The 26,187-nt window shown below is 39.7% G+C and overlaps 1 protein-coding gene across 4 annotated transcripts in view; it reads left to right on the forward strand.

The window, feature by feature from the left end:
* Nucleotides 1–26,187, forward strand: part of LOC116790402 (putative threonine dehydratase) — a 33,471-nt gene that overhangs the window by 2,553 nt on the left and 4,731 nt on the right. For 2 of the 4 annotated variants that reach the window (XM_032695298.1, XM_032695299.1), the window contains exons 2-11: nt 1,913–1,939; nt 5,218–5,560; nt 10,613–10,729; nt 11,634–11,875; nt 16,125–16,290; nt 16,746–16,842; nt 17,742–17,817; nt 18,526–18,651; nt 19,887–20,054; nt 20,365–20,422. In XM_032695298.1, the coding sequence (XP_032551189.1) occupies nt 1,913–1,939; nt 5,218–5,560; nt 10,613–10,729; nt 11,634–11,875; nt 16,125–16,290; nt 16,746–16,842; nt 17,742–17,817; nt 18,526–18,651; nt 19,887–20,054; nt 20,365–20,422 (1,420 nt within the window). The remainder of the gene's footprint in view (nt 1–1,912; nt 1,940–5,217; nt 5,561–10,612; nt 10,730–11,633; nt 11,876–16,124; nt 16,291–16,745; nt 16,843–17,741; nt 17,818–18,525; nt 18,652–19,886; nt 20,055–20,364; nt 20,423–26,187) is intronic. The other 2 variants (XM_032695300.1, XM_032695301.1) reach the window with 1 other exon arrangement.

Genomic DNA, 26,187 nt, shown 5'->3' on the forward strand with positions numbered 1-26,187 from the left:
ATTATAAGGATTAACGAAGCTGGGGAAGTTCTGGGTAAAAGGGATTTGGATGAGGGAAAGGGTCCTCTCTGTCATATCCTGGGATTACCTCTTCCTCACTCCTTTGAGAGGAGATCCCAGCTGCAGTCAAATTGCAGTCATAAACTGAGCAGGCTGCTACTTGCAGGAGGCTGCTCCCCCTGCCTCACTCCCCCTACATGACACATCTCTGCTCAATACATTGAGGAAAGAGGTAGAAGTGACTTTAAAGAGGTCACCTTTTGTTGTAATAAGTATTCTGAACTTGCAGGCATAAGACCTGAGCCTGTTTATCCAGAAAGCAGATGACAAATATGTCTAAAACTGTATCTTACCAATATCTGTTGGTCCGTGTGCTCCAAGAAGGTGTTCAGGGGGCCTGAAGATGACAGCAGCATACAGGTATGAGCTTAAGAAACCCCTACACCCAAAACATTAAAGAAGGAAATAAAAAATCCACATATAGAGAACATGTGTATATGTGTGCTGATGAGTTAATTACAGGCTAGCCCCCTGTTCATTGAGGCAGTTTGAAGTGGTATTCAAGTTTAACATTTTGCCACCGATCAGCTCAAGCAGGGCATTGGAGTTAGAAATTCTTGTCATAGCAAATGGATATATGGATGCTACAGAACTTGTACCATACTGTCAGTCCCTCTTAATGGTGAGTATTATTGTGAATGCAGATGATAAAAGCTGCTGGACAAATGACAAAGAAATGCCAAGTTTTCAGTCTTACCCTACAATTTGTTTCCTTTTGTGACAATTTCATTTCCATCTGCAAAGCAGTACAGTAACATGGGAATATATGTCCATAATTCCAACTCCATGTCTGCCTGAAAATGTGTTGTTGTTTAAAAGAGGTACAAAGGCCGCCCAATGGGTCAAATGCTGACGTTGGTTACATCTGCAATTAAAATGGCAATGCTGGTCAGGCCAAAGAGCAATCTACCTCTGTGTGCTCTCTAGCAGCGATCTGTAATGGGAACTGGGAGAAAAACAAAAGCCACCTAAGATGCCTTCTCTCATATGCTTTCATGGAGTCTGCCAAGTGAGTGTTTAGGGGCTTCCTGAATCTCGGATTGATTCTTGAATGGTGTGTTTACTGGTCACTACTTCCATGTAGTTGCACAATTCTTTTAGGAGCCCATTTATACTGTTGTCCTTCATAGAATCCTCTGACAATGAGTCCTGCCAGGTTATTATTTTCCCTAAGAAGGCAACTTTTAAGTCTTCTGCCTGATGCTTTCAGGCATTCATATGATCTCCTCCCTAACATTTATATTGGGAGAAACAGTGACTAATCCTTCACAATTTGTTATTCCCTGGATGACTGTGACTGCCAGTTTTTTGCTGCTTCAGTTTTAGAAATTGAGGGGATCCAGTACATCAGTTTAACTTGTTTAGTCTGTGTCATGGATCCTGAGGGAGGCAGTCTGCATGTGCTTCACTCAGTGGGGGCAAGTAACTGTCCCTCATTGCAGGATAACTGCTTGGACACTTCTTTCTCTGTATAACAAAGGCAACAGTTGTGGTCCTTAGGTATAGCATGCACTACTGCTTTTTATCTTCCTAAATTATTTTTGCTGGGTTTATTATTTTCTTGATTTATTAGTATTGTTATTTTTTAAAATTTGTTTTCCCTAGTGCTATTTAACTTGATGAAAATTTTCAGCATGTTCAAAAAACCAAACTGGAAATAGAAAAATTATTCATTTCGAATTGTTGCTTTTTATCATTCTAAGAGCACGTTCCAGTACACACTGTCTTTGCATTGACTTTGAGACTTTAAAATACATAAAGCTATCTGCTTAAACAAATGATATTTTTTCCTGTGCCTTAATTATTTATGGAATGTCAGCATTTGGATCGTCTCTTTTTTTTTTTTTTCCAGTTATGCTGAGCAGCTGTTCTTGAAAAAGTAGGTTTATAAACTGTATTTTCATGTTTGCTTTTACTAATCACTTTAAAGGTAAAATGTTGCAATTTATAACCATGTAACTAAGCTTGCCAACTGGGTATTTGTCTTATGGCTGGAAATAAACAGATTTTTTAATGAAAACTTTCCTAGACAAACTCCAAAAAAGGAAAAGCTCCATTTGAAAGGAGCAATGTTTTATAATGCTGTGGTTTGTATTTATGTTGGCTCAGATCTTCATCTGGTGGGCATGATTGCTGGAATAGGGGCTATATTTTGTTACTGTGCATGAGAAGTCACATGCTGTCTTCTTGTGAGTACTTGCTGCCTGCTTTGACTGTTCCTGCAAAAGAAATCCATACAGAGATAATCTCTGCCAAACATATGAGCTGCTTTTGAGGCAAGAAATTCTTTTGACCCAACAGGGTCATTAGTTGCCCATTTCTGATGTGTTACCAATCCTCAGCCACTATTACCTGGGGAGTTTGAGAGCTCTAGGAGGGTCTGTGGCAGAGCCAGGTGGGCTCAATATGGAAAACCACCATTTACTAATGTAAATGAAAGATATGGGTGTAGAAGGAGAATCAAAATTATTCTGAAATAAATACATACAATACCTAGATATACAGTAACATGATAATAGTCCTTCTGTAAAGAGGCTGCTGACCTTTCGGATGCAAATGAATGATGGTTTCCATATTAAATATTAAAATGGCAATATTTCAGATATGCTTTAAACCCAGCTCAAGCTTGAGAAGCTGTTTGACTTTTGTTCTTCTTCTCCAGTGGTCACAAGGTGTTGTCCCCATCAAGGTCCTGAGCAGATACTCACTGTTCATGAGAGTGGTGCTGCAAAGACCAAGAAACTGATTTACTTCTCTCCTTTTTTTTCTGTCCAAAAAAAAAAAAAAAAAAAGAAATCCAAGAGTAGGACAAAAAAATCAATATCCCATTTTGGTCTTTCTTTTCGCAGATAAAAATATTTGGTGGCACTAAGGTGGTGAGGCATTACCCTGTCGTTTTTACTTTCTCACAGAATCCTGCTTCATCAGTAGAGCTATTGTGGTCATCTTTGGCTAGTGTTTTTTTAATGGGCTTTTTGTAGTTCTTGCAACAGATACAATGAAAAAGTGAGACTTTTTCTCCCATCTCAAATGCTAGTCAATAAAATTAAGAACTGACCCAAAAAAATCATGATTTTTTGATCTGCCTTTTTTTTTTTACCCTACATGCACCTTTTTAACTCATTTCCAGTGTAAGAAATATAATTCATTGCTAATACTTGCTAAACATTTTAGATAACATGTTCAGAAATAAGATGTATATGTTCTTTTTTTTTTTTGAGTGGTTGTGGGTTACTGTGATATGGAAAAGGAGGTTTTTGGAGGGAGAGGTAGGGAATGAACTCTAACAGTGCTGTGGCCTCCTAGATGATGATGCTGTTGTTTATGCCAGGGGCTGTGCTGTAACTGGTCTGTTACTTTACTGTGCTCTTTACTGTGTAAAGCTGATCTGGTTCTTAGCTTTGCATTAACCTGACTAATATGCACCAGAACTAACACTGGAAGGTTAACACCTTTATGAAATGTTTCAACCACCTAACCCCAATGGAGCAGAAATGCAGAAAAGTATAGAATAGATCTACTTGATAGTTATTTGTTTTGAAGACAAAATACCTTCTGTTTGGGTGTGTCAGCTTTAAGATACAGTATGGGGAAAATATATTGAAACCACAAGTTTATATTGAAACCACAAGTTTCAATATAAGTAAGTTACATGCATATACTTTATTTATCTAAGAATATTAGCGTTCCCATTAATTTTGGAGAGAGAAGACCTTGCCACGAATATTGTCTCCTGTGAGGGTATACAGAATGATTGATGCTTCTTGGTATATTGCTTGATTCAAATAACAAAACGTTGTATGCTGCCCATATTATTATGTGAATTCCTCTGTTGAACAATTGGAAGTGTAATAGGAAGCAGAGCTACTGGCACAGATTATTCAGACCATTAATAAAATGAATGATACTGCCGAAAGTGGGGCAATTGCTCAAAACCCAGCTGTTTCTAAATATTTAAAAATTCTCTTTGGAATTATAACAAAGGATATTACAGTACTGATCGCTGTTGTAAAACTAGGATAGCATTTGCTTTAGCCAGCTCTGCTGATGAATTTAACTGCATAACTTAAACATAAATTATTTTATGAAGAAGGTAAATATTTTTTTTGTGGGAGATAATGGTGAAATCTCCGACATAATTCAACATGCTTGTTTTTTAGAAAGCCCTTTCTACCAGATGGATTAATACTGAGTCATGTAGAGGAGCTTATACCATCTGTGTAATCGTAGCCACAGACCAAGGGTGGTATCAGCTCTTCTTCAAATCACTGGTCTTCTGCTTAATGCTCCTTTTTCTCCACATTATTCTCCAAATTCCAAGAATTCCTATAAGTTCTGCATTTATTTCTTAGTAAGGGTGCAAAATCCTGCACTACAGTATACTGTACATTGTGGACCACAGAGTTAAGCATTTGAAGGTAGGAAAACTGGCAAATTTTTGTAGCAGTGTTGTCTCTCCTAAGTTCCTCGGGGAAGGAGGTTTGTGTGGCATCACACTGCTGTCTTATCTACATGTGTTTTTATCTATGAAGTGTTAACTCAGAGATCAGGACACGTTATTCTTCAGCTCTGTACTAGGATATAGCTGTTATCCCTTATCAAAGTAATTTCCTTCCCGCCATGAAGCGGCTGCCGGCTGTCAAGACTGTGCTCTGCAAGTATGCAAGGGCAGAGCAGCAGAACCTCTTCTGTACAACGTAGTGGCATTTGTTACTGCTATTAATAGTTTATGGGAATGGTCTGCACAGCTATTTTGCCTTTTTTGAAAAAGATAGAGCTGCATACAGAAATTTTGGTTGGAATAATTCCAGTTATTCCAAAATTTCTGGAAGCACTGAACTAGGATCATTGCCAGTTGAGTGCTGAGTACTAAGGAAGGTCTGGCTGCCCAGACAACATAGAATATATATTTGTTATTTTCTTGAGTATGACAGTTTCCCAGTTTGTCCACATGTCAGGTTATCTGTGGCTTTTCTAACAGCTGGAAAGTTACAGTAGCTTTCAGTGCACCTACAAGATAGGTAATATGACAGTAATAAATTCAGTCTATTTAAGGCTTGCAAGGAGCAACTGAGATGTATATCCTTCTTAAATGCTAAATTGTCAAGTCTTTAATCATCCAAGCTGTCCTAACAAGTTTCTTTAATTTGTTTTTAGGGATGACAATAAAATAAAGAAACAAGATGTCCCAGGACTTTGTGATCTTCACCGCTGTGAGGATGGGTTGATGAGAAATGGCCTTATTGCACAGAAACCACCCTCTATCAACCCTGAGAGACTGAAGGATTTTGGTGAGGAGGATTACCTGAACGGGGATGTGAAGACCTGGGAAATGAAGATAGTAAGCCGAAATGAGGAGTTACTTACGGATACCCTTTCCCGCAACCCTCAGTCAAGCAGTGCAACCATCCTGTCAAGCTGTAACAAGCTGATTCGATTTGAAGATATCAGTGCAGCAGCCTTCAAAATCCAGTGCGGTGTTCAGAAAACCCCCTGCATGGTAGGGAGTCTTTATGGCTTTGCATTCTCTCACTGTTTCTTTTCTTGTTCCTTATGGAAGCTGATCCGAAATGAAGGAAGAGCATGTGTGAGCTGCAGCAGATAGATCTGTGTAAGAAGACTCATGTTCATACTAGTTGTATTTAACTGTCAATTTTCTTCTTACCTGTTTACACTAACCTAAATCCTCAAAGATATCAGCAACCTGTAAACAAAGGATAAACCACATTAGGCATAGACTTAATGCACTGTGGTATTACGCTCCCAGTGAAAAACTCCTGCTACAAGAAACCTGAGTTTGTGACAATGGGCTACCGGTGTTTGGGTAAAGAGTCTTGTGGGAGGGTCTGTTTTGGAGCTAGCCCTTATATTTGGAGATTTTGAAGGTACAATTTCCCTTCTCACCCTGGCCAACCTGGCAAGGCTGGATATGTTCTGTAATGAGATGGTTCTGCCATGTGTGTCTTCAACAAAATAAGGATGTGAAGATGGACACACACAAATGTGTGCACCTGGGATCAGTCTAGGAACGAAAATGACTGAGGCGCTCCTATCGATGTAAAGCTTTTGCTAAGGCATAAGAGAAGTACAGTGGCAAGCTATATAATTCATAGTGTATTTCTACTGTTGGGAGCTCTTCAGAAAGTCTACTCTGGGCACTCTGTGGCTAATCTCCTCTGTTCCCTTTGGTGTGTGAAAAGAGTGTCTTTGCCAAATGGCAATTCCTAGCAGCAGCCCCAGATCGCTCTCTCAAATGAATTCTTCTCTGTTGCTGACCAGGACACCCCACCAGCATCAACAGTTGTGGATTGTTTTTCTGGCATGCACAGGGAAAGGACCTTACAATCTTGGTCCCTGCTTGGGGTTAGCTGTCCCTGGAGTGAAGTGGTTGGGTCCTCAAGGTGCAGCAGTTTGCCCTGGTTCTTAGATAGTGCCTGCTGATCCAGAGATATCATAACTACTTTCAGTGTGATTTTTTTAGCCTAGAGTTCCCAAAACAAGGATAGCTGTGCTTTTTGTAGCACACTACTGAAGAAATGTGTCTTGTGACAAAGGACATGACATAAGACCATTTGGGGCAGTAAGGTGGCACAAAAGGTTTGGCTGGAATGCAAATGGAAGCATTTTGCATTCATATACTGCCTGCTTAGAGTGACACAAGAGTAAACAGTCCTGCCAACTGCACCTGGGTTTCCTTTCAGAGTGGAAAAGCTGGCTTGCTCGGGAATGCAGCAAGGCAAGCGAGCAAACATGTGCAGCAAAGGTGGTTGGGGGGTCAGTGCATGGGTGAACAGGGGGAGTGTACCAACTCTTCATATGGCATCTTTTGTCACCAAAACTCTCACTGTCATGCTTGAGAGTAAGACAGAAGTGTAAGTCTTCTCTTTTTGTGGAGAGACTTCCCAGGAAGATAAGATTTGAATTTATATTGCACTGCCCTTCTCTGTATTTGGCAACTCTGGTCATATTTGTTAGATGGGTTTAATCATGCTGTAAAAAAATTAGGTCTATGGGTAGGGAGCAGGAGAGTGTCATGGCTTAATTTGGAAAGCAGAACTATCTAACACTTTGCCCTTTGATAGCCATCTGTTCCCTGCACCTCATGGCATTGTGCACTTCTGCCAAGCAGTTACAGGATACTGCCTGTGTACATCTGCCAGTGTGAGACTGCAGCAGCTTTGGCCATGTGAGCTGCTGAAGGACCTCATTCACACCTTCAGCTCTGATAGATCAGATCAATAGCTCAAAACTAGTAAAGTTTGTCTTGGCCCCATCCCTGAGCCATCTACTTGCTCCCAAGGTATGACATGAAAATGGTTGGTATGAAAATTAACCAATCAACACATCCTAATGCAGGCAAGTCTGCACCATAGAGTCCAGTCCATCAGGTGTCTGTGTAACACAAAACTTTTCATAAACTGATGGTGCTCCTGCTCACAAATAGTTAAGCTCACTTTGGCCAGTTCACACCATTTGTTCTCAGACTTTACCCCTTGTGCTGGTTTTTGGATAGGCTGGAGTTCATTTTCTTCACAGTAGCTGGTATGGGACTGTGTTTCAGATTTTTGATGAAAATATTGTTGATAATTCAGGGATGTTTTTGTTACTGCTGAGCAGCTCTTATACAAGTCAAGGCATTTTTTGCTTCTCACCCCATCCCAGTGAGAAGGCTGGGGATGCACAAGGAGTTGGAGGGGACACAGCTGGAACAGCTGACTCCAACTGACTCAAGGGACATCCCATCCCATGTGACATTGTGCTCAGCAACAGAATTAGGGGGAAAATTTGCTGAGGGGCCTGCTGCTTGGTTGGTTGGTGGTGAGCAATTGTTTTCAACTGCATAAATTGTCTTTCTTTGGTCTTATTTACCTCTCTTTGTTATTGCTTTTAATGACATTGTTGTTGTAGTTGTTAATACTGTTGTTGTTATTATTATTATTACTATTATTACTGGTTTTATCTCAGCCCAAGAGATTTCTCACTTTAACCCTTCCAATTCTCATCTCCCCCCTAGGATAGGGGGAGGAAAATGAGCAAGCGGCTGGATGGGGTTTGGTTGCTGTCTAGGTTTAAGCTGATGCCCCTCAACTTAAATAGTTCTTTTCTCTTGGGTGTCCCTGGCAAATTTATGCAACCCAGTTGTATCCCCTTTCTGCATTTACTGTGTCAAGCTAAATAGGCTCACTTTCTTTGGTCTCTTTTTATGAACATTGGTTTTGAAAATTATCAGAATAGTGGAAAACATATATCCCCCCTTGTTTTATTGTGAAAATAGCCCATGACTGTTGTTATCCAAAGTAATGTTCCTGCAGAAGTCATTAGTGCATTTCATGCATTGATTCAAAAGCACAGAGTGGTGTCAAGAAAAACACAGATAACCTTTATTTTAACTCATCGTTTAGAAGTAAGAGCCCCTTTCAGGGACATTTGTTTAGATTAAAAAGGTGAGCATGACTATAACCCATTCAGTTAATTGAATGGAGAAACACTTTGCAGGGTGATTTCTAATCTGCAGGTAAGACCATGGATGCAGCATCCTGGTTCCTTATGCAGGAGTTTGCCTGGAGATGAGATATGGCATCATGAGTGAATTTTAACATATCAAAGAGGTAGTGAGTATAGGAAAACAAGGAATTGACATTAATTTGGACACTTGGTTTGGTTACTGGTTTAGGAATTTAAGGGTTGTTTTGTGTTAGCTTTGTGGATGCCAAATGGAGGGTGTGTTGTGTGTTGTACCTTAGACATGGTATCTGTAGTCCTTAGAAGATCACAGTGACAAAAGGGAGAACTTACAGGCTGGTTCAGTCAGTCTTACAAGGTCACACATTGGGTCAGTACAGCTGAAAATAGCACTGACAGCTGATTTGTTAGAAGTAATTGCTATATTTAGGCTATATGAAAAGGCTCAGTTAAAGGAAGCAGAAAAGGATAACCTAAAGAGTTAAAACACCGAGTATCAAGATTAAAGAAAAATAACAATCTAAAGTACACCACCTCTGTGGTACAGAATGACTTAATTACACATTTTTAATTGTAGGAGGCTTAGCAACTTCATAAATTCACAGGATTCATCGTCTTAAATCCTTTTTCTTATCATTCGCTCTAGGATCCAAGATTCTGCACAAAAACAAGTACAGGATATGAAGAACTAGTAGTGTTTCTTGTATAGTGTTCTTGTTCTATTTTGCATAGGCATTCTCCGTAGATTAGGCTGTTTAGGGTATAAACTATTATCCTATTAGTGTACTAAGCACTTTCCATTGTTTCAGTTCTGCAGCCAGATCTGCAAAGGAGCAGCAGGTGGTAGGTCCTGCCAGGATTTTCAGAAGCAAAATAGAGAATCTGGCCCCACCTATGGGTGAGGAACTTAACACATGCTTGTAAATCCACTAAAAAGCCCTGAAACATTCACCTGAAATATTTAGTTTAACTGTATATTTTAAAGCAAATGTCTGTTTCAGATATATTTAGTTTATATAAATTGACTTTGAAAGTCCCACAGTCTGAAAAATGTATTGGTACATATTACACTATATGCCTGACACTGCCAGTTACTGTTTGAGATAAATATTTTGTCATAGTGTCTTTTAATCTCTCTCTCTTTGTGACTTATCATAAATGAGTACTTGATCCCCTAAATCCCCAAGTCTTTGTTTGCTTTGGCAGCCAATAGAGGACATGGAGCCAATTATGAAATAGAGATGCAGTAAGCCCAGAGAGCTGGAACCCACAGGCTTACTGCAACTCTATTTCATAAGTTATCTTGTTTAAAACTCTTGGCTTAGTGAATATGGTAATAGGAAATTAATATGTTGATGCATTCTGGGAGTATCTTATTATAAAACTTAATATATATTTAAAAAATATTTAAAAAATCATGCACTTGGGCACTGCATCACATGTCATGTGCTTGCTAATTCCTCTCAGCTCAGGGATCCTTTCTGTTCCAAACAATAAGCATTTTCAAACAGCTACTGCTTACACTTGCAATCCTGGGAAATAATTTTTTAATTATTTCCATCATTCTTTGGGTAAGAAATGCCTGTACTAATGTTGTACTGGCCTTAGTGTGCAAAATAGGCAACAAGTAGTAGTGATTCAGTGACAGAAAACATGGCAGAGCCATAATGGGGCTCAAGGAGGAATTTTCTCATGGCTTTTCTATCTATCAGATGACAACCTTATTTTTTTGAGTATTCAACATCTAGTTCTGGCAAGTGCTGGAAGCATGGGCTTTTAAATAATTGAAAATACTTATTTTAATATCTGTATTTGAACAATAAGACCAAAACAAGTGCTCTTTTAGGAATTCCTAGTGGCACGTGGTCCATATTTCGCTGCTGCGAGTTTGAATATGACTTCCAGAAGCCAGAAGAACCTGGTAGGTAACAACACACTGCCATGTGTTTCTAAAGAAACAGATGACAAATTTTACTTTTTAGAGCTCACATATAGCAGTGGAATGCATGCCTCACCAGGCAGCTGATGAGGCGCGGAAGATTTTTCTTAATTTTAGCTACATCCCCATAATATTATTTATATCCTCCAGTATTCTAGGCTATCCAAGCAGTATGGAATGGACATCTACTTGAAGAAGGAGTACCTCCAATACACAGGATCTGTGAAGGAACGAGGTGTACTTTACCTTCTGACATCATTGCCTCAGGTATAACAAAATGCCAGTGCTCAAAAAGAAATAGATTAGTCCTGCTTCACAAAAATGGAGCAGAGTTGAAGATAAATTTACCTGTAATCTCCATGGAATCACAATGTTTCTTGCCAGAAACCATTGTACTGAACACAGCATGTAAACATAGATAGATCTGCAAGTATCTGAATGTAAAATACTACTTTAGTTATGACTGGCCGATCTGCTGGCAAAATGCTTGAGAATACTTGAAAGAAAATCTTGCAAAAAGCAAACACCAGCGTTTTTCTGTGGCATTTATGTGCGGGTGTTTCCATGTGTACTGTGGTTCTGACATGTTGAAACCACCAAACTCATGACTGATGACGAAACTGAGTTACAATGAGTGATGTGAAGGATCTAGATCACCGATTGATTTTGTAATGAATTTCAGTATCATTACAGAAATAGCTTGTTTATCGTTTGTCATAGGAGGTTATTGAGTCTCTGCAGCAATAATAGTCATAACTGACATGATACAGCAGCCCAGAAAAGTGGCTATTCCTGCACTTTTATAGTAATATAAATGAAATCTTCTGTTAAAAGGAAACCTGAAATGAAATAATTTCATACAGGCAGGGAAGAGTTATCGGTTCTAAAGGGACCAGATATCAGCTCTTCTGTGATCAGCTGGATCAGCTATTCCCAACTGAACAAGAATTAAACCCAGAGGAATGCAGGAATGGGGATTGATCTTGTGCTATTTTAGCTTTGTGCGTAAATCTTGAAATGACACCAGACATGAATATAGTGTACCATGATATCATGATTTGATCAGCTAGTAGAGGGGGAAAAAAGGAAGTCAGATCATTAGAATTATCCATATTCATATGGGACAACAATGTGACAATATAACGTGCAATAAGCAACCCTCTTTTTTTAGGATCAGCAAAGAAAAGGGGTGATCGTGGCTTCGGACAGTAACTTTTCCATGGCTGTTGCCTACCATGCATCAGAGCTCCGTATTCCAGTCTTTGTCATCATGTCAACCAGCACGTCTCCGGTCAGGGTGAAAATGTGCCGTGAGTATGGAGCCATGGTTATATCCTACGGAACCACAGCTAAGGATTCCCAGATACACGCAAGAAGGTTGGCGCAGGAGAATGGTTACCTCTACCTTGAAGAGTAAGTGGAAAGTCAGGTTGATTAGAAAGAATAGATTAGATGTTTGCACAGCTCTGCAAAAACAATTAGTTTTGTTAAATTGTGGCCACAGGTCATCAGAATGTTCCTATTACCAGGAATATGGACTGTTCCCAGGCACAAATCATGTGTCTTTCTGTAACAGCTGGGGATGGAAACCAAAATGAAACTGTTTCCAGTTTAGGCAAACTTCCCCCAGATTAGGCAAACTTCCTTATCAGGAATTTCTATGGGCTAGTATGACAATGGATATATGTTAATTCTTTTGGAACTCTGTCAGAAAGCACTAAGGCTAGTGTTCATTTTTGGTCTTGCTGTTTGGAGTTAGGTGGGTAAAAGTTAATCTTTAATGCAAAGGGTTCAGTGGCATAATGTAGAGCAAGAGAAGGTTAATACTGTAAAATTTTCACATATCTGATGTGAGAGACGAAACTGTGATTCCGCCTTTAAAAAAAGATGATAAAGAGGCTACTTCACACATATATTTAAAGTAATTAAGGATAAGCATAAGTCTAAGTTTGAACTATTTGAGGCCAGCACACAAGTCAGATCTAATAAAAGCATGACTAGAATAAGACAGGCAAAAATATTTAGAACAGATAGATTTTCCCTTTTTTCTCTGCAGTCTCTTCTTCCTTTTCCTTTCCTTTTTCTTTTTTCTTATTTTTCTTTTCTCTTTTCTCTTTTTTTCTTTTTTCTTTCTTTTTTTTTTGTTGTTTTTGGGTTTTTTTACCTTTCTTCAAGTAAGATTTCCTAAAGCACAGAGGGTTGAATCATTAACATGAGGTAGCCAGCAGTTCTCTCTGATGCACTGAGCAGGAATGTTATTCTCCCCCCACCATCACCACCTCTGTGCAGGCTTCATCCACCCCCTCATGTTTGTGCAGCATCTCCTGCAGCGAGCGCCCGTTCCCCTTTGGCTCCTGGGCACTGCTGTCTTGAACATGGTAATAATGAGTGATGTTGCTTGGAAAGAGGATCCCAGAATGATCAGAACAGAGGAATTCCTCTCTTCTTTCCCAGCTGGTGTATTGAGAAGACCATATTAAAACCCGTACTGTTCAAACGGTGCTGTTAGCTCTACCAGTGACACACTGGTTCATATGCCCTGTCTGTCACCATGGGCACAGCCCTGTGCCAGATTGGGACTTTCAAAGAAACACATGAATGAGGTGTCCTAGATCCCAATGAATTTTATACCCTTTTAGGCTCCCTTGAAAACCACAGCTTCCATAACTTTGTGATTTCCAAATTTCTCGCAGCCATTTTTCAATCAATGTGTTAACTCCCAGCTGGCTTGCATCAGCTATCACGTTTGCACATAAGAACTAAACTGTCTTATTGTAACTTCATCTTTAAATCTTTCCCTCCTCCCCAAATAATTGTTTGTTACATAAGGTAGATATTCTTCAGTGTCATGAAGCTCCAGGGACAACGCATGTGAAGGACTTCAGCATCTAGCTCTGAGAAACTCTAAATGTACATGCTACCATTAATAATATTAAAGCACTCTGATTTATTTCAGGTTTCAGATTGCAAGAAACAGAGTTATTCAGTCTGTTAGTATGTTTAACTAAAACCTCTCAGATGCAATTTTTCACATTTTGGATTAAAAAAAAATAAGGAAAAAAAAAACCCACCACAACTGCAAGCCTTTTCATGGTGGGATGTCTGAAACATATCTTGTTTGGTGTAGACTGGGAGAGATGTCCCAGATAAATGTATGCCTATATGGATAGCCAGTCTTCTTCAGTGTGTGCCTGACACACACACTTTGTCACTTGCCAAAGCTGTTTGTAAAACAACAGCTGATCTCCCATGCTTTAGAATGGAATTTCTGAAATGTAATTTTGTTTCAGTTTAATTCTAGCTTCCATAAAATCCCTAGCAATTTCGTCTCTAGGTCTCCTTACCCAATAATTCATTCTTCCCTTCCTGAAGTAGACATTATGTGACTATCCTTGGTTAGTACCTGCACGGGCAATGCCCTCTAGCTGGGTGTGTCATTGTCAGTTCTTCCCATTTCTTGAGTGCAATTAAAACACTGTGTTATGCAAATCCCATGCAGGAGTTCAATTAGAGGTAGGGCACTTTTTATACAACTACAGCTTCCTGGGAAATTCCAGGAATGTGATTTTTCAAATTGGAATTCAATCATTTAGAATGCCTAATTGCTGCCTAGGTGACATGAAATTGTTCGTAAATACAGGGGTTCAGGACCTCATTATAAATGCAATGTGACTATAGCCAATAGGTAACTCAGTACCTCTGCAATGATGTGAGAAAGATTCCTTTGTGAATCAGAGAGGTAAGAGTGCTGCAGATTGAATTACACACCTTCCTTCCTTGAGAGCCCATTTTTTTCTTGTTTAAGTCCATATTCAAAAGCTGACCAGACCTGATTATTTGTGATTCGGTTGGTCTGCTGCTCTACCCGATGGCTTCTGAGCCCTTTACTTGGAATGGATGGGAACACTGTCTTCTAGCTGCCACACCAAGATTTTATTGGGAAACTGAAGCCTGACAGCCTGCCTTTGATTGCTGATATATCACACGTTTCAGAAGACAAATATCCATATTTCTAGCTCTGGCTCAAAAATGCTTGTTTAAATTTACAGCCTTTAGATTTAGCTGCCCTTTTCCTTCATTTTGCTTCAATGGCATATGATACTTAAAAGAGATATGTTAGCTTTCACAAAGCAAAAGTAATCAACCACAGTGCAAAGAAAATCACCCATTTTATTATGAAAACTGAAGGCTGATCAGTGAACTGGTGTTTTCACTGGATGTTCGCAAGGAACACATTGTTATCTGAAACATTGATTCAAACTGCTAATAGTGCTCCATGCCCAGAGCAGTCTCCTCCAGACAGTTTTCAATTGTTAGAGAAGCTTTACTCCTAAATTAAATATCCCAGATCCTCATTCATTTTTGCAGGTCCCTGTGGCTTCCCATGTAATCACAGCAGAAGTAGCTCCACAAACTCGATTCTGAATCTTATTTGGGAATAAGACTCCAGAATTGTTCAGGAGACCACTGATACATTCTGTCACGTACAAGAAGGAGGAGAGAACTCCTTCAATACCTTCATAGGGGCAATAAATTCAAGGGTTCAGTTACCCATCCCACTATTATTTCTTGCCTTTGTCTTTAGCTGTGCTACAGGAGTGAAAGTTCTTTACTCCCATTCTTTCTTATGTAGTTATATAGTCTCTTGCCCTGAGGAATTTTCTGTGCTTTGATATATACGTGAGGTAACTTCACGAGGGCCTTGGTCTCTACCTTGCAGGCATTCTGTGCTCCTGAGCTGAGCCTCCCTGTACGTGTCTAACAGTAATAAAAACACAACTTCCTAGTACCCAAACATCCTTGGGTCAAATAAATCAAGTCAAGTCATCGGATCTATAATTCGTTTTGCATGTCTGTTTGCCTGAAAAAGCAGACCATACAGAGAGCTCATATTTTTTTTCTCATATATCATTCTACATTTACATCATTGCTAACTTATAAATAAAATGCAAAACAGCTTTTAGAAATAGATCCAAGTCAGTTGTGTGACTGTCTGGAGGAGTTTTCTTCAATCTTTTGACTCTGTCCATGTTCTGCTCATTATATTACCTTTGGCTGATAGTGTTTTACCAGTGAGTATTTTGGCATGACTAAATACTTCTCTTACTCTTCCACAGTCTTTCAGAGTAATGTGATGATATCAGATATTGGCCCTGGACTGTGGAAAGACAGCTCTGTAGCAATCTGTTTGGAATTTGTGATGCTGAACACAGTGCTTAAATTTCATGAAAATTTCTATTTACCACAAACACTAAATGCACTAATAAATAAAGAGAATGAGATTTCCTTTTGAGACTTTGCTTTTAGTTTGGACTGCAACACTTAAAATTTGTGAAGCTGAAGGAAGTGATGGCAATGGAAACATGACTTCTGCCCGCCAGCTCGGTAATCACCTGATGCTAGTAACAACAGAGTTAAGTGCTCTTCAGCCTGAACTCTATTTGAGGGGCTCGTCAACAGCAGGAGTTTTCTCCCAGTAGGTAACAGCATGTGATGGTCTGTCTGATGGCACCGTTCTGTTGTATCCCCTCCTCCCCTCATGTGCTGGTGATTTACTTTCACACGTGTTCTTCTGCTGAACGATGCTTTGAAAGTGATAGATTGAATTACTATTGCACTGACAACTGTGACCCCTGCTGATCTGTGCCCTTCCTTCCCACAGGGAGGATAGTGCTGTGTACCTGTCAGGCCTGGGGACCGTGGGGCTGGAGGTGTATGAGCAGGTGCCAAAGCTGGATGCTGTGATTTTCCCTGCAGGAGGCCACTGTGGCTTGCTGGCAGGGTCGGCCGCTACCCTCAAATACCTCAACCCACATATTTCTGTAATTGTAAGTTTCCTTTTACCTTTTAAGTGTTGCATTTGGGCACCTTTCACCACAGATGCTTTCAAAAGACAATAGTATCTAGTGATACACTTGCAGAGACTGAATATGCGGGGGATAGGAACTGTCTGATCTTGTGGGGTTTGCCTAGGAGAAGAGCCTCTGAGAGACAGGGAAGCTCCTGTCTCTTGGCTGCTTGGTTTGATTTCAGAAAAAAAAAATGTGGGAAGATGTTTCCAAAACAAATGAAATCCAGCTCTGTGTTTTGAAATAATTTCTTACTGGAAAAATTTGGTCCTAAGTAAGCCACGGAAAAAGTTTCTGGTAGCACAGTTGTTACGTAACTTGAAATTAATTGTTAATTTGAACAGGAAACTTTCTGTAGGTTTTGGTGTCTACTTTGGTGGTGACTTCTATTATAACCGGTTCAGTAAAAAGATGACAACACTTGTCTTCCTCAGGGGGTTGAATCTGAAAGTTTCCCTGTATTGCAACATTCCCTAAAGGCTGGCCACCCAGCTGAAGACCAGGCCTGCAACAATCATCACTTTTATGGAGGTGAGAAAATGTGTTATTCTTTTGGAGGTAAAATAAAGGTTGTAATAGATTTCTTCAACTTTATTATTTTCTCCTTCAGTTCAAACATATATTAAGGTAAATCTCTGAAAACTCAGAATTTAGTTCAAGCTGTGAGAGCAACTTCTGCCACACTTTCCCCCACCACCTCCCTGGATTACAATGCTATTTCCAGTGCACACGAACACTTAGAAATATGAGAATATTTATCTGACCATTGTGCTCACAAACAGCATCTAAAACAGTGAAATCAATGAGAAAGTTCTTGTGCAAAAGATTGAATTGTGAAAAGGCAGGAAAATGTAGTGCTTAAATATTTAGACACACAGAGCTGTTCTCAGAACAACAGTGTTTATAAATGACACAGTTTTTTCCACATCATTTACTCAAAAAAATCTAAACTGTTAAGCAACTTAAGAACATTCTGTTTACCTGATGTCCAAATCTCTGGAAGTTCTGGGTTAAATGGGAGTTTTATAAAAAACTTTTTATCCCTCTTGGTAAGCTCTGCCTGTGTCTGCACCCCTTTGCTAACTGTCCTGCTGCAGCTAACAAGCCCAGTGCCGTGCTTAGGTCTTCTCTCCTTCAAGCCACATTGAACAGTGAAAAGCATTGGGCTGCAGAGACGCTCTCACAGTGCAACAGAGCCAGTGAAGTATCAGAATTTTCTTGGAGGGATCCAAAATGGCAAACTCTTCCTGTGAGATTTGGTCTTTCATTACCAAATGAATTTTTGTCATATAAAAAAAAATCAAGCAACCTAAAGTCATCTAACAGCAGTGTGCTGCATTCATTAAGGGCACAAACCAGCCAGGATGCCAAAAAATGTTGAATATGTCTAAAGCAGCCAGCTTCATAGTTTTTTCTTTTGAAATCTGCAGATGTGAGTGGAGTTTGCTTTGGCAGCAATTCTTTGCAGCTGACTGGGAAACTTGTGGATAAAGTTGTTGCTGTGAGGTAGGTGAAGAAAAACAGTGAAATGAACAGCATTAGATGAACATTGTTGTAAATGACAAATGCAGTGTACCACCAGGGTATGGTGGTTCTGCTTGTGCAGTGGAGAGCAGGTTGGCAGGACATGCCACCATGCATACATTGTGAGAGCATGGGGATGGGGTACCTTTCATTTCAAGAGGGGCACTGAAGACATTGAATCCAAACCCACATATCACAGAATCATAGAATATCTCATACTGGAAGATACCCATAAAGGATCATCAAATCCAACCCCCTGCTCCTCGCAGGATTACCTAAAACTAAACGATATACTAAAAGCATTGTCCAGACTGGCCCTTTGGCCAATACTTCACCTGCTGCCAGTACCTGGTCATGCTCTGGGTGTAAAACTTGTCCTTATTGTGTTCTTTGACACTTGAAGGCAGCCCTTGGCAAAACTCTTCTAAATCTTCACAGAAAGGCCAAGTTTGTGGAACATACTTACTACTAGGATTTAGTTAATATTTATAGTAAAAAAACCCATCCTGTCTTTCAGTTAATAATGATTCTGAGATGCAAAGTCAATCCCAGCAGCACAGTGTTCTGTAACGCTACCTTGAGGTCATATGTACCTGGGAAAATGGAAAGTACCTAGTCACACATAAATGTATTATCTTCTGCTTTTGGTAGCTCTTTTGATTTGTTTTGACACAACTTTCCTGCTTTCAGGGAAGAAGACATCCTCATTTCCATGCTGAGATTGCTGGAGTATGAGCGAGCCACAGTTGATGCAGAAGGAGCCATTGGACTTGCAGCATTGGTGGCAGGGAAACTGCCTGAGTTGAAGGGTAAAAGGTACAGCAGCTGTTTCAAACAGGGAACCATGGCAGAAGCATGGGGCTAGCACTTTGGCCCCAGGAAATGGTGAAAAGCTCCTTGTTCTATGAGTGACAAGGCAGTTCCTGCCCCTGAACTGGCAATGGACTTGTCAGTGGTGCATGATTCAGGCTGAATAGATCAGTCACAGGTCATAAGACTATGCTGAAGAAGACAAATGTCAGCCAGGAGACCTGAAAAATCTTGTCGTTTTCCTCTATTTTCAAATGGTTGGGGGAAAGGCAGTTACACACAGCTCCACGAGGCATGGCTGCTCCTGCCAGGGCAGTAACCTGCTCTTGTCAGCCTGTTGCCTCCTCCCACTCCACTTGTGAAAACCAGCCCTGTCTGTGGTGAGACAGAAGCTAGGCTATCTTCAGTAGTCACCCAGTGGCATCTACCTTCCAGTCATGAGAACTGTCCACACAGTCAGAGGGATTATCCTTGTGCTTGGTGTTGAACATGTTGGGTAAGTGCTGCCTTGCCTCTCAGCTTGAGGATTCAGCACTTAAGTGGATTGAGCCTTGTCTCAGGACATAGTCCAGGATGTATTTAAACATACATGCCCTCAAGACAAAATAAAATTTCCAGTGCACAGCATTGTACACTAAAATACTGCTGAGGCAATTCTTCAGAAGAGGCTGACAGAGTACATACAGAGCAGTAGTGCATTCCAATTCAGTACAGCTAAAATAAAAGGGAAAATGCAAAGATTCGGTTTTAAAGAGGTCAGGTTTGACTCTGCAGAGAGAGATTATCGTGGACTGACTACGTGGCTCTTCACTTGCTCTTCAAACATTTCTGCACTCATTTTTCAAGTTGAAGTGGATTTAATTAATGGGTACAGAAAGCCTTGACATATATGTTGTCTGATCATTAAGAGGCTGAAACTTAGAACTTCCAGGGGAAAATTATGTCAAACTTCAAAACTTGAAACAGACCTAGAATTCTCCAGCTAATTATCTCTAGCAAATTTCAGATCTTCAGGAAATGCAAACTGAAAACATTTCAGACAAACTAATGTAGCCAGTTTCTAGGCTCCCCCTGCCTGCTCACAGATGATACTGAGCACCAGCAGCCCCTCTGACATATAATACATATTTATTGTGGTAGGTTCTAGCACATCTTAAGCTGATATTGAATACAGTCTGTGATTTATGGTTCCTTTACAGACAAGTGTTAATCAAAACTCCTATTTTTCTCTCTGTTTTCAGAGTGGCAGTTGTTATATGCAGTGGAAACCTGGAATTACATTTGCTGCAACAGTGCATAGCTCGTGCCCTGACCCTTGACAACACAGTGTGCAGATTTTCCCTTGTGATTTCTGACTGCCCAGGAGACATGTCAAAGCTACTGGAAATTTTGGCTCGGGAAGAAGCAAGGTAAATCAGACTAGTAGTAGGGAAATATAGTCACAGAATAGCACAAAGATTATTAAAGGTTTGGAAACCTTTCTAAATGTCTCTGAAGGCAAGTGTGTAAGTAACTAATTAATCAAAGGTTTTTTCTTGTTATATTTCAGAAAGGTTTTATTTCCTTCATTTTTGTTCTGACCTGAAAGCACCTTTGTAGCATTGAATTGTGTCTAATTCAGAAAGAAGCAAAGCTAGTAGCTGTCTAAATGCTTACAGAAGCTATTTTGCAGTGACAGGGGACTGTTGTGATCTCTAATTTGTCCCTTATTTGATCTAGAGTTTTGGATATCAAACAAGAACGCACATTTGTGACGTCTGAGCTCTTCACCGTTGAGGTAAGATGAGGTGCAATTCCAGTTTCTTTAGTAGTACTGGCCTCCCCTAGTTCACTCGGTTTTCCTATGTCTCTTTATGTTATGTTGAAGGAGTCTGATAGAGTGTGCACAGTGATTTGGCGAGCAGTGTGAGAGAGAATTTCTTCTATGTTATACAGCACCTTGCCAAACACTTAGTAGGCATATAAAGAACACAGAACCAGTTTTACCTGCTGTTGTGACACCCTGGGTGAAATACTCCAGCTGTCGTATTGCGATGCTTCTCTTGCAAACCCTCCTTGCTGGTGTGGCAGTGTGCCAGAGGTGGTGAGCAACCTGCAGCATCCGTCCAGAACCTGAAGAGCCAGCTATGTAGGCTGCTGTAATTGTCTGAGGTATTTGCCTTAAAGCAATGTGGAGAACACCCTTACTCTTAAGGAACCCTCACTTTTAGCTAGGGCCCCAGTTTTATTCCTTATCCACAAAGAGCACAGAGCAAAATAGTTATTCCTTTGTTGGGTGTTGGATATAGCAACAGTCAAGAGGTGTTAACATGACATCTCTTAAAAGGACCATTTTTCTCATGGCATATCTCTTACTTCAACTGGTTTGGCAAAGGTGTGGTCCTACTGATTTCATGCTACCCCTGTCCAAGTCCAACCTGACTCAGTTTGTGAAACCACAAGTCAAATTAAGGATCTTTGCTAAACAGTCTCATAGCTGAGATGCAGTAATGCTATTGAGTAAGCTAGTTCTTCGATTTTGGCCTTTATATCTAATTTCCTGCCTGGATACAGAAACCTGCTCTATATTTTCACTTGTGGATATAAAAAAAGGTAGATTAAATTTCACTTTAGCAAGAGTACAATAAAGTTCATAAACATTTTTCAGAACATGATATCATCAGTTCTCTCAAGTATCTGGAACTAAAACTTCATTTTTCCCCAGTATGCCATAATGACAGGCCAGCTTACAGCTTTGGGTAACTTGGGGATAGCATGACACTGCAGGGGTAGATAAATCCCTCTGAGTGAGTGACTGACTTAGCTCTGAAAACCCTTTTCACTCAAGGTGAGTTTCAACAAACCCTGTAACTCTTCTAAAGTTGTCAGTGCAATTTTTTTGAAGTGAGGCTTGTAGTTTTTGTTACTGCTACTAAGTAAAATAAATGACATCCACTTAGTTTTCAACTGAGAATGTTAGAACAATTTTCTGTTGCTCTTGCAACCTCTCCCAATGAGGCAATTGTATCAGAACATGTAGTAAATACAGGCCCTGAATGAAAACAGTGCCACGTGCTATTCTCTGCCCTTTAAATACAATGTGTTTTCACTGACTGTCCACTTCGAGAATCTAACAGTGTTGTACTACAGAAGGGTCAAAGGGAGGAATTTGCGTTCCTGAATATTTTAACTGGATGTTGGATTTGCATGCTGTCTTTTAATGGGAGAGGCTATTGGATAATCAGATGTGAAGAACAACGTAGTGACACAGATGTACAGAACTCAATGCCTTTGGAGGCAGCTTTATCTGGTGACACCTGGTGAATTGGAAGGCTTTTCTTTGAAAACTAAAACAAGTGTAATCAAAAAGGATAAAATACAGGATTTATCTTTCAGCATCAAAATGAATTTGCTCTAACCAGACGCAGAAAAAATACTTACTTTCATAGTAAAGCTAATACACATGAGGGAGGTTTTGCTATTTTCTTTGTTGTTTCTAAGAGCCAAAGCCCTGTGTCATCAAAGCATTTTAAACATTTGCTACTAAAGCAAACCTGAAATGAACTTTAGCATTTTTATCAGTGTAAATCTCAGCACATAAAATTAAGCAGGTATTAAAATCTGAACCAAGAATCAAAATGACCATATATTGAACTGTGGTAATAATAAGAAAGGCATTACAGCTATTCCCACTCCATTCTAACTTTAATGCATACTTTTGACTGTGGATATAGATAAAGTGTTTGACAGAACAGAGCAGTAAGTGTAGTTGCTTATTTGAAGCACTAAATCAGTCCTGTCAAGATTGTCGTCTCAGTATGTAATCATTTTTTTAGATTTACCCCTTCATTTCCAAAGAAGAGAAACTTGGCTTCTAGTCACTGCTTATCAGGAAGATAGAGCTGCTGTTTTATTTTATTTTTTTTTCATTCTAATGAAATGCCTTTCTCAGTTAGTGTTTATTCATCTAATGCATGCTTGGAACACTCTGTGGGAAGATCCTTGCTGATAGTCTGACTTCACGGAGGAGTAAGGACTTTCCAAATGAAACTTTATGTTCAGATTGCATTTCTGGAAAAATAACTTTTGAAATGTTTTACTGGCAAAAATAAGAGATTTAAAAAAAAAAAAAAAGAAGGAAGGAATATGGCAGATTAAGCTGATTCTTAATGAAGTGCCTTATGCAGTGGGATCAGCTGGTCATGTTCTTTGGAACGATATGAGAGTTTCTGTAGGATTCTGCCTGCTCATTCCTCCAGTTTAGATTCTCTTCCCTTGTGACTTGTACTGGATTTCTTTCTTGCAGAGGTCTACACCCTACTTCACTCTTACCTGAGCAGTTAGGAAATTACTTTCAAAGTCCCTATATTGAAGTAGATAACTCTTAGCAAATCATACAAATAATCAGTCTGGTAGGCTTCACATTTATAGCTATTGAAGCAGGTTAGATGACTGGGAATATCTAGACAGAAATAAAAATCAGAGCTAATGAAAAAAATCAGCTAGTGTCACTAGTTAACTGGATGCAGAGGTCTAAAGGATTATCCAGTTCATAGGAGGAAGCTACAACTTGCCTCTGAGAACTTTCTCTACTCTCTATCAGTAATATTCTTCAGATTCAATTGGGACAGTTTATCACTTAAATTGCTTTCATCTGTAAACCTCTTTATAACTATTTCAATTCCTTTAATTTCATATTATTATTGACTCAGAGAGAAGTCAATGAGAAAAATCAATAAGCACCTTAATAAGGTAAAGACAGTCTTTGCTACGAAGCCATGCAAGGCTCTGCTGTAGATCAGCATCTTGCCTGCTTAAGGAGTGTCTCATTTTTGGATTCAGGCAACCCAGTTGAAATAAAATATCTTTGAGCTCATCAATTTTCTAGAAAAGTCTTCTTCTCACCACAGAAACTGTAGTGTACTCAGACTGGCAGGTACAGGAGCGTCCTGGAACAGAGCAGTGAGGGCCTGCAAGGTCTTGAAGTGCCCCAGGAGCTTTGTAGAGCAGCTTTGGTGGCAGTGCTCCTTCTGACCTCCCTTCTGTCTCATGTTGTGGGCTTGTCTGGTTTGTTCACCTCAAACCTCTAGGGAGCATCACTCTGCTGTGGTTTTAAATAACTCAGAAGAGATTAGTTGTAAAAAGAAGATCCATCACATCACTCCTCCCTCTGACTGGGCAAGAAAATTCTAATTCATAAATCAAATGTTGCCTTTTCAGTAACATTGCACATTATCTCAGTGGTGCTGGAGTTCCTGGCTTGCTTTGTGTGGTGTAATACCTTTTCTTTCCACATAGTTTATTCACCTCAGGCCAGAACTCAGTAAATTATTTTAGTCTGCTCTGGTCAACTTGAGTAAATTCCTTTGGGCCAACTTGTGTTTTGTAAAAGGCTGGAGGGGAGTATTTTGGGCTAGAGTCCCCAGTTGCCAACATATTCCATGTTTTTGCCCTGTGAAGCAAATACAGAGGAGCAGGCAGCTGTACAGCTATGAGAAGAATGCTATCATTCCTAAAGCATTTCCTGCATGACCCTGGGCAAGGCTGTGTTTCCATGCTTCACTTCCCCAACTACAAAATGGAGACACTTGGAGTGGGAAGTTCAACAATGCATTTCTTCTGAGGCCTCCAAAAGAATTCGGTCATGGTCTTTAATGGCATTCCAGAGCAGACTAACAAGGTACAGAATATCCTGCCCTAGTTGTAGAAATTAGAACCCTGCTCTGGGGAGGGTAAGAGCAGACCTGTTGGATTATTATCTGATTTACGTAATGTGTCAGTCACTCGTTCGTGCTCCTGCTCACCAACAGAATATGCCAAAAGATAAGGGCTCAGGTTGCACAACCAAGTGACAGCTGTTACATTCTTTCTCAAACGTTCCATCGCTCTGACCCTGGGGACTATCTGGCAGCTGATCCCCAAACCATAAACTGAAGTGCTGTTACCAAATAATCTGTAATGTTCAGTAACCTACACTGGGTGTTTACTGAATAAATCAGAAAATTGCCCAGTTGCTAATTTTTTCGAATAGAAATTAAACCCCTCGCTTTAAATATAAAACTGAAACTAGCCTATATAAATAAAGTTTTCATTCCTAACTCCAGTGATTTTCATTCAACAAACCTATAATATTGCTAAATGTAGTGTATCATGAATATTAAGTTACGTGAACATCTTAGAAAAAAATGATGAATATGGTGTCTAGGACTGAAGAAAAGAGGGTTCAAAGGATGAGTCAAAGACATAAAGAACTGTACTAGCTAGTTAGGATCTACCTTTACATGGAGCCCGGAAAAGAACAAAAGACTGAAATCTCTTGACTCAGCAACACTGCTCACATTCCCTCTATTCTCTAACATTGGCTAAGCATGTCTACCCAAAATCTTTATTTGCACACACAGCCTACAGATAGGAGGCATCAGGGAGCTGAGAGGCATGCCAAACTCATTTTTAAAATCTAGGAAAATAGGATCTAAAAGGCAAAGTGCCCTGACTATGAGACTTGCAGTTAAAAGGGAGTAGAGGTGCCCACTCTACTCAGTACAGAACTTTGCAAATTTCTTCCCCTTGTGAAGTTATGAACTTTCCTCTCTTTGAAATAAATTTAATTCCTATAAGTATGTAAATTTATACATCTGGACTTTGGTATTGCACAGTAATAACTTGTGATCAATTTTTTGCTTTATCTTTTTTTTTTTTTTACCGTTGTCCTGTTCTCTCAATTATTCCTAGCCATTAAATAAAACCCACAAACCATCAATATTCAGTGAAGTCTCTTCTGTCTTCAACTACTTGTAGGCTTGCTACAAAAAAATCCACCAGGCTACCTAAACCCTTAGGCTGGAATCAATCTTCAGATTACCTGACACAGGGAGTGGAACTCTAAATACAGTACAAGAACCATCTGGTTGGTTATTTTAGTGGTCTTACTGGACTAGACAATTTTATATTTATTTAATCGAGCAAGGATATAATATATGGGAGAGAAATGCATAAAATGTACTCTGTTGTTGGTTTTGTGGGATTTTTTGATACACAGGAAAGAAAGGTCTACTGTGCATAGGTGGCCCTGCAGCCAATGAGAGCTCTGCAAGGCCAAAAATCCCATGTATAGTTCTGAGAGCTACTGAGTTTGAAGTAAAAGTAAATTTTAAACTAATTTTTTCTCTAGTTGTCATGTGTTATCTTACCTGGAGCACAAGAAACATCAGGTAATAGGTTTTGTCATTTGTTCTTAAATAAGAGCACTTCGGAGCACTTACTCTTAGTTGTCAACAGACAGACAACCTCCTGTAGCAAGTAGTACCTGGGTGACTCTTTATCCTAGATAAATATAAACTCATATACCTCCCCATGAATATGAGGATTGCCCTGTTGGTCACTCATGTAAATTATACTTCCCAGGTGAAGCAAGTAAGAGAGAGCAGTTCTGTGAAAATAAAACTGCAGTGTAAATTGGCTTAATCTGAGCAAGAACATAAAGTCTTGCCTTCCTTGCTGTGAGGTAGAGTGTGATTCTCTCTTCCCTCCTGCTGTGAGCAAATGTTCTCTGTTCCTCAATTT

This window comes from Chiroxiphia lanceolata, chromosome 8, assembly GCF_009829145.1.
Source record: "Chiroxiphia lanceolata isolate bChiLan1 chromosome 8, bChiLan1.pri, whole genome shotgun sequence".
In the NCBI taxonomy this organism is placed as follows: Eukaryota; Metazoa; Chordata; class Aves; order Passeriformes; family Pipridae; genus Chiroxiphia; species Chiroxiphia lanceolata.